The 13,267-nt window shown below is 35.4% G+C and overlaps 1 protein-coding gene across 2 annotated transcripts; it reads left to right on the forward strand.

The window, feature by feature from the left end:
- Nucleotides 1–701: 701 nt before the first annotated feature.
- On the forward strand, nt 702–12,422 carry LOC143568335 (uncharacterized). Of its 2 annotated transcripts, none has more exons than XM_077054513.1 (10): nt 702–860; nt 2,256–2,337; nt 2,821–3,840; nt 3,923–4,029; nt 7,454–8,228; nt 8,312–8,656; nt 8,741–9,009; nt 9,688–9,786; nt 9,902–10,027; nt 10,772–12,422. In XM_077054513.1, exons 1-10 carry the CDS (start codon nt 729–731, stop codon nt 12,398–12,400), a joined length of 4,584 nt encoding a protein of 1,527 aa, XP_076910628.1. In that variant the 5' UTR covers nt 702–728; the 3' UTR covers nt 12,401–12,422. The 2 variants fall into 2 exon arrangements, with proteins under 2 accessions (XP_076910628.1, XP_076910629.1); XM_077054514.1 differs by having other exon boundaries at nt 8,327–8,656.
- The last annotated feature ends 845 nt before the right edge of the window (nt 12,423–13,267 follow it).

Here is a 13,267-nt window from a genome sequence, read left to right on the forward strand (position 1 = left end):
AATTAATTACAAAAGATGTAAATAAACCAACTTTGGATTTGCAAGATACAAAATTGGTTTATTAATGAATCGTCGTATACCGTGCTTACTCGTTTCAATCTTATCCGTTAGGTTAAAAATCATTTTCAAAAATTATAGGCATCAAAAAAATATCAAAAAATCTCTTGGGTTTAAAACCGTTTTCCCGGTTTAAACCGGTATTTTTAAAAAACCCGGCAGCAAGCAAATCGCTCAAAAATACCGGGCTTTAAATACCCGTTGTCTTATCAAAATCCGGTATAATCGGTTCAACCAACCGATACGTACTCATTTTTGAAACATGACATATATGCTCATTGTTAACCCCTTTCCGATAGTAAAAATAAAAACAGAATATAAAGATTAACCTAAACTTTTAAAAAGAACATTAAAGTTTCAATAAATAACAAAACACCTCAACACATGATTCCCCTAAGCCATCTCCACTTTGGTGGAATGGTAAATAGTAGGGGGAAAGCATTAACATTAAAAAAAAAAAAAAAAAACATGATTCCCCTAAAATAGCATACGGTTCATGAACCCCAAGCCTCGTTTTAACACATTTCAATACACAAATTGATTCATTCATATTCATAATTCATAATTCATATATATAATCATAATAACAAACACACACACACACACACACACACACATTACATAATACATACATACATTACATACACCGGCGAACGGTGGAGAGGCTGACAATGGAGGAAACCACCACCACCGCCGCCGTGACTTCTCCGGCGATATCTAATCCTGCTGCTACTGATGCACAACCGATCTCCGATTCATCGAAAATCAGAGAAGAAGGCGAGCTTTCCGCTTCGGAAAACGACGTACATCTCTAAAACCCTAGCTTATGTCACTCAATTTTAGTTTATATAATTTATTCGATTCGATTTGTGATGTGTAATTGAATCTGTTGTTGTATATGTTTGCATCTAACGCGATTATATGGACTGTAGTTACGTGTATGTTTGAGGCGGTTGTTTTAGGTTTATAAGAAGCTCAATTAAACAGTCGTATTAATGTCTATATGGATATGATGTGGTTGTGGTGCATTCAGTTAGTTGCTAACGTCTGTGTTGAAGGATTTAGGAGCTTCTGAAGCTGAAGTGATATTATTAGTTAATAGCTATTTCGGTCGAATTACGTGGTTGAATGCAGTCTACGTGTCAGTAGGTGCATCAGTTCATTTTTATGTTGGTTAAGTTATTTTATAATTTATACTCGTTTTGTAGTTATTTACGTGATCTTTTGGAGTATATTGCTTAATAGGCGCAAATGTAATAAATGTATGGCCAGTTCAATTGTTACGTAGTTGGGAACTGCGCAACGATGCCATAGTTCATCGTAGAGTTTGTATTAAACTCGTGCTGTGTCACAATTATATGAACTGTGATTGCGTATTTGTTTGATGAGCGTCTGATTAGGGTTTTACGTATTCGTTTTTATTTGTTTTTCGCATATAAAACAGGTTTTTTTAAGGTTTATAAGAAGCTAAATCAAGTAGTCTTGTAAGATTTCAGTCAGATTCATAAGAACATTATTGACCTATATGTCTTTAGGACTATCTTATGTCAGTCAATGATTTTGGTATTACAACAGCATGATTCAGCCTTTTCATTTTAGTTTGTGGTTGTATCTGGTACTTCAATTAATGTCTGTATGGATATGATGTGTTTGTGGTATCTTCGGTTAGTTGTTAATGTCTATGTTGATAATTGAAGTATTTTAAAGCTTCTGAAGCTGAATTGATATTAGTTATTTCAGTCAGATTACACGACTGTATGAAGAAGGTGGATTTATATCCAAATCTTCATATACATTTTAAATATATGATAAATTGTTTGGACAAACTCCAGCTTCATATATAAAAGAGTTAGGTTATCTGGATTTATATTTATGGTGCATTCTATTTTAGCATATTCATTCATTTATAATTCTTTGATTTCTTCCAATATAAGTAACTTGCCTAATTTGGATTTATATCTAATTCTTCATATTAGGTTGTCCGTTGTTTTATACTCATTTTGTAGTAATTTACTCGATCTTTTATCACGTTGTACATTTGGTGTATATCTCTTAATAGGCAAAAATGTAATAAATGTATAGCCATTTTAATTGTTATGTAGTTGGAAACCTTATTGTGAGCGGAACTTGCATTTTCATCTCTTTTAAATATAGGTAACTTGAACCGTTTTCATGCTAATACAGTGAGTTTCTTTCAGGACAATGCGCGTTCTCAGTTCCCTGATGGAACAATTCTTCCAGCACCTCCAGTGAACAGGGGCACCAGTGTTGCTGAGAAGGGTAGGTTGGACTAGTCATTTAAATTTGTTTTCTTTAAAATGTGCACAAAACAGCATTTTGTTCTGTTGGATATCTTTTCTTAAAAGGTAAAAGTATGTCAAACACCACAAAACAGGATCATTTTTAGGTTACCCTAACATTGTCATCAAATCTATGTAACACAGTAATATGTGCAGATAATCAAATCTATGTAACACAGTAATATGTGCAGATAATCTATGACTCCATCTTTATCTATTTTGAATTAAAACATGGTTGATAATCAAACATTAAACACCTTTTTTAACACTTTCATTCATAGTTTTTCATAATGCCATAACTTTTGTACTGTGCAAGTAGTAGGCGCGTACTCATTTACTTAATAAAGCATGTTATCAAGTTTAATATGGTGGTTTTACACTCTTTTGACTTCATTTGTTTATTAATAATTACATTTTCGGTGAAAATGCTGATATGTTTTGATGTTTCTTGCATACTTAACAGGGGTGTCTGCACTGATTCATAATCCTGTTGTAGCTTCAAGAGCAATCACACATTCAAACAAACGGAAAGGCAAGGAGAAGAATCGAGTCCCATTTGTGATTAGTTTCTCAGATGATGATGACAGTGGTAGTGACTCTGAGGAATACAAGAAGGAAACGGCAATGGAATCTGCTGAGATGACACATGGCACCATGGATAATAGAAAGTTGTCCACTTCCATGGTGAGTTCACGGTCACAAATGGTGCAACAAACTGCCAAAACAAACACCAAAAGTCCCAAAAAGTTATCCGCAAGTCGTACATTCGTCTCATCAGTTAACAGAGTGAATGGAGCCAAATTCAAGAATGGTGGAAGCGCGTTTGTTGGGGTGAAAACTCATCTTAAAAAGTCAACCCCGCCTAGCGTTATTAAGTTTGGTCAAAAGGCCCCAAACATTCATGTCAACAGTAATAAACTCCAAGATTTAAGGCAACTGATTGCGATTCGAGAAAATGAGTTAAAGAGTAAAGCTGGTAAGGAGATAGCTTCAAGTTCAAAAAAGAACGCTTCTGATTTGAATTTGAAAAACAGTGCTGTTAAGAGCCGAAATCTCACTGAGCATATAGTTGTTGAACCGAAGGAGCAAGAAAAGAAACGTCTTAAAGTTAGCGAGCCACCTAGAAATGTTGTAGTTTCTGTTGGTCAACATGATAGGCCTTCAGGGTCAACAATAGCTGCTGGAGTTGCAATGTCTGTTGGTCAACATGACAGGCCTTGTTCGGAGTCATTAGCAGCAACTGGAGTTGCAATTTCCGCTGGTCAACATGGTAGACCTCCAGAGTCAACAGTAGCAGCTGGTGGTCAACATGATAGGCCTCCTTCAGAGTCAACAGCAGCAACTGGAGTTACAAATCTTGGTCAACATGGAACTTCTGCACTAGAAAATGATTGCTTGAAGGGTAGATATGGCAAAGAAATCATGACAATGCAGCAACATATAAAGGAACTGAAAAATCATGATATCAATAATCTACTGATAGGTTGGGAATAAAGTTTTGCGTTATTAGTTTATATAGTTTGTGTTCATCAAGGTATAATACAAGGCAACTGTTTGTTGTGTAGGCAGTGGCATAATCAACAATAGCAGGCAGCATAACAGGATAACAAATCTGGGAGAGTCTTCTGCACAATTAACGGCTAAAACTGATAAAACTTCTCCACCTAGACAGGTACATATAAAAATTTTTATTGCAAGACTTTGTTTTAATCTCTAAAGCTTAATTATTGTTGATATGTCAAATCACAAAACAGCTTTTGGTTGCATTACTATAACCAAGGCATCACCACCACTGAACCTTTAAGCTTTATAGTTATTATAAAGTTACTTACAGGAATACATCATAATCAATTGATGAGTTTCTGTGTATGCTTTTTAGATGTTTTTGTTTCAATATCTATTTGGCAGTTCTTTACACATGGACTATTCCCATTTTAGAATATCTCTAGCATTGTTACATATATATTAGAATACTAGGTTAGAAACCCGTGTATTACATGGATAACTGATGAATAAAGAAAATATTAAGAATTATAAAATGATATAAGATAAGATATGATTAAAATTATGTATAAAAGAGGCAGGAAAAAGAATCTTGGGCCCACAGAATTGTGACATGTGGTGCAACCGATTACTGTTTATTAGGTATAGATTATTGTTAGGTTTTAATTATGTCTAGCACACAGGGCCGAGCTAGGTTTCTCTAGGGTTTATGTCCTATGTCTTGAGGTTTCCCCTTCACTGTAATTACACATGAATACATGATTCACTCAAAATGTAGTCAATTACTTTTACAAGCATATAATTTACTAAAAATGAAACGAAGCATATGTATAACTTGGGATTCACTTGCTTTCAGCCTCTTCCAAGTTCACTCTTATGCCACATTCCATATGTAAAAGGGATAGCCTTAGTAGGATAGTTTCTTCTTTAGGTATTACAAACCCAGACCGCAATGATTTTTGGTTAACTAAGTTTAAGCTAGACATGGGTCTAACTTGCAGCCTGTGATGTATGTTTCTATAAAAGATAATTCTTAAGAGAATAGTTTCTAAATTTGCGTGGTGAAATGATAGATAGCATTACATTGGCACTCATATTAAAACAAGGCTATATGCGATATATATTTCCCAAAAGGTTCATCGTAGACAAAATTAGTTTCTATGTTATGATGATCAGTGGTCATTCTAAACGCTTTAGAACTTATGGAAACAGTAGTCACTTACGGGCACTAGATACTTAGAATTATTCAAATAAATAAAAACAAAAGGAATATTAAAAGTGTGGCCAAAGGCTGTGAAGACGCTGAATACAAGAAATCATTCATGTTTGTTCTATTAGTAATCTGTTATGTTATGAACTTGGATGTGAAATCTATGGGTTGAAAGGGATTTTACCACCAGTGTGCTTTCGATTGAGGACAGTCAACATCTTATTTGTAAGATCTGTTTTGAGAACTGAATTATATTGGTGTCTTTGATTTTTCCTTCGTACAAGAGCTGTGAAGCATGAAAACAGGGTTTTCTTGTTCTGGGTTTATAAGTCTCAAACAAGCACATACGAATGGAACAAGAATTAAGAATACGATTACTTGCCTTTTTGACTTCTTATGTTTATATATATGTGTACTTGGCGGATAATTCTCGGTTTTCTTCATTTGGCGGAGAATCCAAAGAAGCGTGATTTAATGTGTTATGAATTCTTGGTTTCATTTCTCAACGGATATTATAATTATAAGTTATAACTATATATTAAACGAGAATTTGGTGACGCAGCCACGCGATTTGTCCATGTGGCCTCATGTGATTGGTTGGCATTTTTCAATTTTGATTTTGATTTTTTGCTTTTTATTTGTTTTTTGTTTTTAAATTCGCATCGGTTCGCTGTCATAAAACACGTTTTTTTACCGTTGATACCGTCAAATGATTCCGGCCGAATTCGTTTCAGCTCGCGGTCGCAACGCGGGTTTTTTTTTTGCCGCGGGTTTTTTTTGTCCATTGATTCCGGACAAATACGCTTCGTTTTGCGGACACAACGCGAGTATGTTTTTGTTTTTTGCTGCATTTTTTTATTTAAACATGCTAATTTGTTGTATTTGGGTGTGGACGAATTAATTTTTTGCTTTAACTTCAGTGCCGTAACCCGATACCGACCGAACTCGTGTCGGTTCACCACCACGTGTGGTTTTCTTTGCACGATTTAGTGCCGATAACGTCGATTTCGACTGAATTCGCATCAGTTTACCGACAGCAGCGTGCAAGTTTTTTTTGTTCAATCAACGAATTCGTATCAGTTCGTAACTGCAGCGCGTGTTTTTTTTTGTTCGCCGCATTTTTTTCTTTTTTAAATATGTTAAATTGTTGTATTTAGGTGTGGATGAATTTATGTTTTGCTTTACTTTCGGTGACAAAACCACCACAACGCATGGCTTTTGTCTTGCTAATTAATTTGTTGTATATGGGTGTTAACAAACTTTTTTGGGGTTTATTTCCGTTCCATAACCCTGCATCAATCGAATTCACCTCAACTCGCAGTCGCATCACACAGTTTGATAAGCTGTACGACTGTCTATAACATCAACCTGGCGCAACACGCCGAGAACACTACCTAGTTTGTTTTTAAAGAGGGGCATATGCACACACACACACACACATATTTGTGTGTGTGTGTGTGTAGGGGATGAATACTTTGAATTGACTTTAAAACTTTTTTTGCATGAATTGACTTTTAACAGAGATGCAACCAACGTTTACATTACACAAACATTTGCAATTTTTTACTTTTTACCTTGTAATGTAAGCGCTTGTTTCATCTATTATAAAAGTCGATCGATGAAATATATATTTTTTTGTTTTGTAGCTGTAACTTATAATGCATATGCAATTTTTTTAAAAAAAAATATCGTTAAGTGGAGTTCTTTCGAGTTCTCAAATGATCTCATTCGTATATGTATATGCATAAGTGTGTATATATATACACACGGCAGATCACCGTCAATTCACTCGTCACCAATTTGGGGAAAGTTTCTGAAACCCTACCCCCGTTCTTTCCTGCCATCTGCTGCTCCTGGTCATTGCTGATTTCATAACAATAATCCCCCTTGTAATCTTTTTGTTCAATTTTTTTGAATTGCTGATTTACATCCATTCATTTTCTTATTTTGGCTCATATTTATCGAATCTGTGTAGGTTTTAGATATCCTAAGTTCCAGATCATGTCGCAACATGGTTCAGCATCTTCTAGATCTGTGTATTTTCCGATTTCGCAACAGGGTTCAACATCTTCTATATCCGTGCGTTTTCCTATTTGTTTCAAGATCTATTCAATCTTATTTCTAGATTACACGGGTTTAAATAACACAAGCTGATAAGTAATTAAATAGATAAATTCTCTTTCCATTTCTATCTCTATTCTTATAGCTACCGATCATCACAATTCTGCATAGCACCTCTGTTTTTACAATGTTTACAAACAGTTAGCAATTGTTATTTACATTATGTTAAATGTTGAATTATGAATCTGCAAATAGCTTTTATGCAACAATTGTTGACTGTTCACCTTACATGAACAACTACCTTTTTGTCAACTGATTTTAGGGTTCTCTGGCAAATTCAAGCTTTTGGAATCATTTTGGGGCCACAACTGGCGAGATGGATATCAAATCACTGCTAGAGCTTGAAGAATTGCAAGATAAGGAGCTAGATGAAGCACAAGAGTATAGACGCAAATGTGAAATTGAAGAAAGAAACGCCTTAAAAGCTTACCGGAAGGCTCAAAGGGATTTAGCTGAAGCTAATACTAGATGTTCATATCTTTATCACAAAAGAAATTTATTTTCAGCTAATCTTCGCTCTCACGTGATGGAGGATTCAAATATGTTCTGGTCAAATATGTCAAACATGTCGAATCAGCTTATTGATGCTAATGTGAACTCTATAACCAACATGTCAGAAAACGACACACCACATCATCAGGTGCAGAATGACTGCGAGGATCCTGATTCCAGTGGATCAGAGCCTCAGGATGAAGAAAAAACAAACGATAGTAATAATATGTTAGCTGATGATGAACAGACATCTGCTTTTGGGCTTAAAGCTGGTGATTCAAGTTTAGATAGTCATGTGGAAGGAATATGTAATGAAATGAATAATAATTCAGTTCCTATTGGCAACAATGAGGACTCATTGCTTCTAGAGGCATCATTGAGGTCTCAACTGTTTGCAAGGTTAGGAAATAGACAGTCAAAGAAGAATGAGCCGGTTCAAAGCCTGGAGATTGCTACTTCTGAAAAAGAGGATGGGGAAATTATGGAAGATTCTGGAAACATACCATCTTCTGAGACGGAGAAAGACCAAATTTATGATAATGGAGGTACATTACTACAGTTTAGTAATTTTATTATGGTTTAGTTGGTGCATATAATTTTTTAACTTCTTTTTCTTTGGAATATAAAGATATTGTGATGTCAGAGAAAGACCAGTGCGATGTCAATTATGGATCCTTTTTGGCTGAACCAATTCTGAAAAGTGCTTTTGGTCATGTAAAGTTCAGTGAAAACACACGGATTCAAACTGATGACATTCCAAATGGTGTTTGTGGGGCCCACCCTACTGATTCAGTTTCCAGCTCTTTATTGGATCTTTATGTCGGTGAAGTCGGTTCGTATTCAAACAACTTACCAATCAACCCCTTTTGGCCTCATTGCATGTTTGAATTACGAGGTAAATGCAACGATCATGAGTGTCAATGGCAACATTTCAGAGATTATTCATCAAAAAACGTTGATTCAAACAGCAATGGTATGAAATTTTGAACTATGAACTCACCGTCTTTTGTTTTTGGCACACGTTTTTATTTGTTTTAATGTGATGTTATTGTTGCAGATCGTGGGTCCCTTTGCTTAGCTCCACCTACTTATCTGGTCTGTTTAGACAGTTTGAAAGCTTATTCACATCCATATAAATATCTTGTGGCTCCAACCAATGAACAGCGTTGGAAAAAGTCGTATAGTGCCTTTTTAGTTGTTTCAAGTTCAATGCTTGCAGATTTGAACTCAGATGAATCATGTCTACATGGTCCTGAAACACGCATTGAGGTTCATGGTGTTTGGAATCGACAATCATCGTATTTTCATGGTCAAAATGTCAAAGAGGTCAGTCTACTTTCTCATTATACACACGCGCACACACGGTTTACAGCCCTTATGAATAGTGATTTACATGTTTTTAGAGCACAAAAAATGTATTAAGTCTTGAAGCTTTGTTTAACAATACATGTTTTGATTTTTTATTTTGTAATTAAGTATTATGTATATACTTTATGTACTAGCTCTTCAAGCACAAGGTACAGCTCCTCAAAGCTACTATCATCTACATATTTTAATTACTTTTGAGCATATTTTGTTTTTCTCTTATAAGTTTTAAAGCATAATGTTTTACAAAATTCTGAATATACCGTTATAACATGTTCTTTTATCTACACGCTTTCATATAAACGATATTCAAAACTGAACCGGGTCAATATAATATATATTTTTTATCTTTTTCCACAACATAATGATTCTAAAATTCCAAAAGAAGCACTGCGAGATGCTTATTTCTGCCTATGTTTCGAACTTTCGTTATGAATTTATCTCAAAACCGAGCTGCCGTAATTCACTGGAAGTGATACAATTCGGTTATAATAGTGTGTTATTTTTTTGCGTTATTTTATATTTAGTTATATTTTGATCAACTTTAAATGATATAATTGGCATTCCTATGAAAATGTAAGTACAGATAAACTTTTATTAGCTAATTTACCTTTTTATATATAAATTATGTTAATAAAGGGTCAATCAGATGAACATATGGATGGCATCTATCAACGCCTTGAAACGGCTTTTCTTAATCTCAGTAAGGAGGTTAGCAAGGAGAAGGGACGTACAGGGGTAATTGTGATGTTACCGACTCTTACATATATTATTATTATTATTATTATTATTATTATTATTATTATATTTTTGATATTATATATTTAATGTTTGATCATCAAAAAAATTGCAGTGTCTTACTGTCCTCGCTCGAGCGCTTGAGGAACATCCTACATCTGTGCTTCTCTGGATTGTTTATTTACACATTTTCTATAGCAATCAGAAGTCAATCGGAAAAGATGACATGTATCGTTATGCGGTACGCACTTTGTTTTCTTTCTCTACTTTTCAATATTGTATATTCGTATTATTTTAACAAATCAGGTTAATATTTTAATGTAATAGTTTTTGATCATTTAAATTACATTAATTATTTAGAGTTATAAAAAGATTATCAAAAAGTGTTGCAGGTCAACCTGACCTGTTTTTAGCTGTACGTAAGAGCCGTCTATGTTGGCATGAACCCATTTGCCTCTTTGTTAGGGGAGTTAAACGAGCTGAGCCGCATGAGTGCTTGGCTCATTAAACTTTTATTTGTTAGTTATTTTATTTAAATACACACACTGACACACACACACATACTGTTTAGTTATTTTACCAATGTTATATTATTATATATACAAATATACATTGATTTTTATTATGTGGTATATATTTGTTTAGATTAAATACAAAATTTCATATAATTATATATATATATATATATAACAGGCTGTTTAGGCTCGTAAGGCTAGCCATACTTCGTATGTTAAGCTTGGGCCTCGGCACCTTTACTAAACAAGCTTCGATTTAGGCTCAAACTTGGGCTTAAGCTTAGCTTGTTTAACCTCAGCTTGGTTTGAGCTTTTAGCCAGCTGATCTCGAGTAGTCACGAGTGGCCCGGCTCGTTTACAACCCAACTCTTTGTCAGGGTGTTTGCCAATTTTTTAGTTTAATTTCTTCATCTACTTTCTTTTCCTTTTTTGTTATTTTTGAAATTAAACATATTTGTTTTTGTATCCAGATTGAAAACAATGAATCATCTTATGAGCTTTGGCTAATGTTCATCAATAGTCGGGAAAAACTTGACGATCGGTTACTTGCGTATAACACTGCGATATCAGCACTATGCGGTCATGCATCAACTCTTAACTGGGATAGTGAGTGCATCTTAGACCTCTTTCTGCAAATGATTAATTGTTTATGCTCATCTGGTCAAGTCAACAATGCTATTCAGAATGTATATGGGTTGTTATCCTCTACAAACACACCCACCTATCCCCGTCCACCATTGTTTCCTGACGTTCAGAAATCCTTAACAAATCCGGACACATGTGTCTTATGGCTTTGTTCTGTTTACCTGCTGTTATATAAAAAATTACCTGACACCATCATCCAACAATTTGAATGTCAAAAGGATTTATCGGCAATCGAATGGCATCCTGTTCAGTTAACAGATGATGAAAACCAGCAAGCGGTTACCATGTTAGAACTCGCCCCTGAGTCAGGTATATTAATGCAACAGTTTGCTGTTAATCACATCAGATGTACAGCTGTCATTAAAGGTTTAGATTCTTGTAAGCAACTGTTGGAAAAGTACCTTCGGTTATACCCATCCTGCTCGGAACTCATTCTTTTATCAATTCGGGTCAATGGGGTTGACTCGACTGAGTCAACATTCTCAGCATATGAAGAGGCTCTAAGCAACCGTTTTGAAGAACATGGTATCCAGTGTATTTGGAACCAATATGCAGAATATGCCCATGAAACCGGAAAGCTTGATCTTGCAAAAGAGATAATGGGCCGATGGTATCCAAAATCTGGGATTATGAATATAAGTCAATGGATGTCTAGTTTGCCCGTGTCCGATATCGTATTTGGTCTGCTTAATCTCTCACTATATAGACAGTTACAAAACGATCATAACGAAGCCCGAATTGCAATTGAGCAAGCGTTTGAAGTCTCTTCTGTTGAGGATTACACCCATTGTGTGAAAGAGCATGTAGCTTTTTCACTCAAAAATGCTTTTGGTAAACCGAAAGCCTGTTTAGACGCGTTTTTGAATGCAATAAACCGTTACCTAACGGATCCCCGTGCTTTACCATCTCCCGAACCACTTTCTAGAACCTTCATCAAAAGTATCGGGAACCAGAAAATTCAAAAACTCGTTAACAGTCTTTTATGTCCGGTTTCTTCCAATTCATCTTTGTTGAATCAGGTTCTTGAATCGTGTTTTGGCTCATGTCTGTTACCGTTTGAAGGCTGTGAAAAACCGACCGATGTTATAGATCTTGCTGAAGCGTTGATGGAAATGAGGCCCACGAATTATGGATTAGCACTTTCGATCTGCAAGAACCAATCGGATGCGAACGCTAGCGTGTCTTTCTGGGCGAGCGTGCAGCTGATCGATTCTCTGTTTCAGGCGGTCCCGGTTGCACCTGAGTCTGTGTGGGTTGAAGCTGCAGGCTTGTTGAAAGACGTGGCTGGTTTTAGCGCGATCTTGGAGAGCTTTCATAAGCGGGCGTTGTCGATTTACCCGTTTTCTTTGAAGCTGTGGAAGTCGTATCGCGAGCTATATGATAATGATAATGATAGTACCAATCAGGTGAATGCAGTAGTTGAAATGGCCAGAGAAAAAGGTATAAAGCTTTGATGATGGCTGTTTATTAGTTGTGTTGTGACTTGTGGTTGACAGAAAGAAATTTGTGACTAGATATTATGGTACTTAAAAACTTGTTGACCAGTCAACGGCCAAACTTTACATATAGGGACGAAAAGTGTATGGAAGTTGAAAATGCCTACACTTGTTTTTACTTTTTAGGAAATGGAATCAACTGATTTTTATAAACCATTTCAGTGTTTTTTATTTTTGTTTAGCAAAATGGTTTTTCTTGCTAGTGCTATGTTTGAGTTTATATACTTCACATTATTTGGGAATGGGTCATGCTAAGTCTTTAATATCTGAACTTATCATGAAACTTACATATAGGGTTTCAGTTTGAGTTTCGTATAAACGGGTTTCGATTAGTTTCCGGTTATGCCTGAGTACACGCTTAGTTAAACTGGTTGTGTTGGGGGTTAATGTGGTGGGATCTAGGTTGATTTGCTTAACCGGTTTGGTTTTTATATTAATTTGAAAAGGCATGTCATATCATTTAAACTGGTTTATTTTATATCAAGTTTAAAAAGAGTGACCTAAGTTTTTTTTATACTTGAAACGTAAAAGTTTATATATTCATATTTTGCTTGTAGATTTGTGATTTTGAAGTAATAGCATCCATTTTTTAATTAGTTCAGGTTTATCCAGGCTTGTTTGTGTAAATATGTGTGCCTATCGGAGTTTATGTGGCTTATATGATTTTCAATTTTTATTGTTTGAATTCCGATCGCTGTGACTTGCCAACTCACAAGCAGTGGCGAAAGTTTACTAGAGCTAAAGACCCCCCCCCCCCCCCCCGGGTTCTCACTAATGTATGTTAACCCGATTTCGTCTGAAATGTTTTATATGTAGTGTGAGCTT

The sequence above is a fragment of the Bidens hawaiensis genome, unplaced genomic scaffold (genome assembly GCF_021521415.1).
Source record: "Bidens hawaiensis isolate Kalapana, Puna unplaced genomic scaffold, B.hawaiensis_p1.1 tig00023933_1, whole genome shotgun sequence".
NCBI classification, from domain to species: Eukaryota; Viridiplantae; Streptophyta; class Magnoliopsida; order Asterales; family Asteraceae; genus Bidens; species Bidens hawaiensis.

Coding starts and splice junctions, on each gene's coding strand:
- LOC143568335 (XM_077054513.1), top strand. CDS start 729: ATGGAGGAAACCACCACCACCGCCGCCGTGACTTCTCCGGCGATATCT. Junction 4,030..7,453: donor AAACTTCTCCACCTAGACAG/GTACATATAAAA, acceptor AACTGATTTTAG/GGTTCTCTGGCAAATTCAAG. Junction 8,657..8,740: donor CGTTGATTCAAACAGCAATG/GTATGAAATTTT, acceptor TTATTGTTGCAG/ATCGTGGGTCCCTTTGCTTA.